A 2,613-nucleotide genomic window follows, 5' to 3' on the forward strand; every position below is an offset into this window, starting at 1 on the left:
AATATTGCGTTGCGTTGCGGTCAAAAATTGTTTCCCCCTTTCGGGTGGAACACACCTGTCCTCATCAACACCGCATGCTACCTAAATAGACAGCTGACAGATCATGTGACCCAAACCATTTAGAATACAGAAAATGCATAATCTGCTCCTACAATTACAATTATTAATCATTTACAGCTGCTGATTTCCTCTTACTAAGCAGTTTTAACAGATACAGTGTTTACACCTTTAAAACAGCTCAATTATATTTCATAAAACATTTAAAACTCGCAACTTTTAAGTTTTTATTCATTTTATTCTCTTGTTTTCATGAAAAGCTCTAAAATCTTTAGCCAACAGGATGCAGGAACCTCCGATGTCCCATTTTATTCAGAATAAGCTCCAGAGCCAATCATGTTCTCCCACAGCTTACCTGGCTGCTTTGCTCCGCCTCCTGAGCGAGGCAGAGAGCGCGGGATTGGTCGGCCCCGGAGACGTGGAGGTGATGGAGGAGGAGGAAGACGAGGAGGAGGAGCAGAGGCCTCCAGGGGACTTCCAGACCGCTGATGCTGCAGACTACGATGAGACGGGGCGGGGCATGAGCATGGGGCGCCCCGGCGCCCCCTGGTGGGACCTGGTGGAGCCGCAGCTGACTCAGGCGCTGCTGGACAGGTGAGTGAGTCAGAGCGGCTGTCTGAGGAAGAGGAGAGTGTAGACGTTAACGGGACGGGTGGATGTTTGTCAGGATGGATCCCCGGCTGGTCCAGAGTCTGCTGCAGAGAACCAGAGAGTCCGGACGGACCTCAGCCGCACCGAGCCGAGACCAGGACGCCCTCAGGTAGGACCACACACCTGACTGACGCTCAAAACTAAACTGGTGTCTAAAATCTGCAGTGGAGCAAACCAGTGTGACTGTGGGTACAGCGACTGCCAACAGTGTTTGGAGAACCTCAACCGTCATTGTACCAAACCTTCACAAGCTTGTAAGAATCAACAGAAGCACCGTTTACAAATTAGACACATTTCCTCTGGTTCACAGACAAACTGCAGGCGAAAGTCGTCACAAGTAACCCGTGATGGACTTCTCTCCATTGTCTGGGGGAATGTCTTAAAATCCAGAAGTTTTGGAAGGATGTCATTAGGCATCTATCTGATCTGTTTAAGGTGAAAGTCCCACTAGAGGTTAAGTTCTCTGTACNAACTTTATGTTATTAAAGGTAAAGTTTAAACAGTAATGCGAGGGAACGCAAAAGAAAAAAAATCCCCATGTCCCCTGGGGGGCTCCGTAGAGTTCAGAGGTCAAGAGTTACAGATTCTATTTTAACACCTCTAGATTTGATAGGAAACACTTTGTTTTAACACTGGATTTTAACTAATAATAATATACACCCCAGAGTTACAGAAACAGAATGCGACTCTATTAACTCTGCTTTTGCACAAAGTCTACTAACACCAAAACATTTAACACTTTTGAATTTGCTGTGTTCTGACATCATCTAACAATCAAAAATTAGCAGCAATAATTTGGTTTAATTAGCCTAAGAGAAAAAATTTGGTTCTTTTTTCTAAAAAGTAAATATTTAATTAGCAAGCTAAATATGTAGCTACAAACACAACATTGAATTAGCTCAGAGCTAAATCTGTAGTTGCAGCTGCACATAGTCAGGAAACATTTAGTTTGTTCACAAATATTTAGTTTGCCAACTACAAAATGTCTAACTAGCACCAAACTAAACATTTAGCTCTTAGCTAGCTGAATCTTTAGTAAGCGATGTGTTATTGTGTCAAACCTTCTTTTGTTCACTTTAAAACCTTAACATTTCTGGAATGTTTTTCAAACAAAAAGGATTCAAAACAATAATTTAAAAAATGTTTTTATTTCATTTCTGTAAAGGTTTATTTGTGAAATGTTGAAAAACAGATTTCTGTGATTTTCCTTCGCAGGCGGATGGTTGCTAAGATACTGTCTAGTGTCGGCCCTAACAACGCCCAGGTGATGATGTCATCAGGGCGCAGAGCAAAGAGGGACTTGTCCGCCATGGCCGAACCCGTTAGCCCCACCCACAGACGAACCCGCCGCTCCCTGGACGGCCAGTCGCCTAGCAACGAGCCGCCCCTCCTCAGAGTAAAGAGGCTGGACGACGAAGAGGAAGAGGAAGAAAAGCTCCGCCCACGAGGACCCGGGCTGCAAAGGATGAAACGCATCGATACCATGGCAACCGCTGACCTAGAGGAAGTAAACCACGGGAGTCGTAGGCGCCGCAGGAGAGCTGCGCTGAACTACGACCCCCAGATGTTGATGGATCAGATTCTGGATTACCTGAGGGAGTGAGAGGAGGAAGAGGAGGAGGAGGAAGATAGTTCGAGTCGTGTCTCACATTTTTATTGTTCGTATTGTTTCTTTGGTTTTGCTGCTTGTGTAATCTGAGCGGATCAAATGTTTGTTGTATAAACCAGGAGAAATCAGGAAGAATTTTCAAGAAGAACCAAACTTCTGATCTAACATGTCTCAACACTACATTACCCATGAGCCTCGGCTGGTACGCAGTGATGATGCGTTCTATTTGCACTCGGATTCCATGAGTTTCTAGGCGGAAAAACAACGAGAGTAGTTGACAGGTTCCCTCTGTTAGG

At 44.8% G+C, this 2,613-nt stretch overlaps 1 protein-coding gene and 1 long non-coding RNA gene across 3 annotated transcripts in view; both read left to right on the top strand.

Annotated features, from left to right (window-relative positions):
• Positions 1-39: 39 nt before the first annotated feature.
• pcsk1nl (proprotein convertase subtilisin/kexin type 1 inhibitor, like) lies at positions 40-2,317 on the top strand. 2 transcript variants are annotated; one of them, XM_015022690.1, is made up of 3 exons: positions 40-651; positions 725-817; positions 1,924-2,317. In XM_015022690.1, the coding sequence occupies exons 1-3, from the start codon at positions 341-343 to the stop codon at positions 2,309-2,311; spliced, it is 792 nt and encodes a 263-aa protein (XP_014878176.1). In that variant the 5' UTR covers positions 40-340; the 3' UTR covers positions 2,312-2,317. The 2 variants fall into 2 exon arrangements, with proteins under 2 accessions (XP_014878176.1, XP_014878177.1); XM_015022691.1 differs by having other exon boundaries at positions 43-631; positions 720-817.
• Positions 2,318-2,463: 146 nt separating this feature from the next.
• The window catches only part of LOC106940067 (uncharacterized), a 4,088-nt gene continuing 3,938 nt past the window's right edge, over positions 2,464-2,613 (top strand). Inside the window, exon 1 of the long non-coding RNA XR_001422990.1 lies at positions 2,464-2,598. This is a non-coding gene — a long non-coding RNA (uncharacterized LOC106940067). The remainder of the gene's footprint in view (positions 2,599-2,613) is intronic.

Source organism: Poecilia latipinna, unplaced genomic scaffold (assembly GCF_001443285.1).
Source record: "Poecilia latipinna isolate Pla-1442-1.1 unplaced genomic scaffold, P_latipinna-1.0 Scaffold3080, whole genome shotgun sequence".
In the NCBI taxonomy this organism is placed as follows: Eukaryota; Metazoa; Chordata; class Actinopteri; order Cyprinodontiformes; family Poeciliidae; genus Poecilia; species Poecilia latipinna.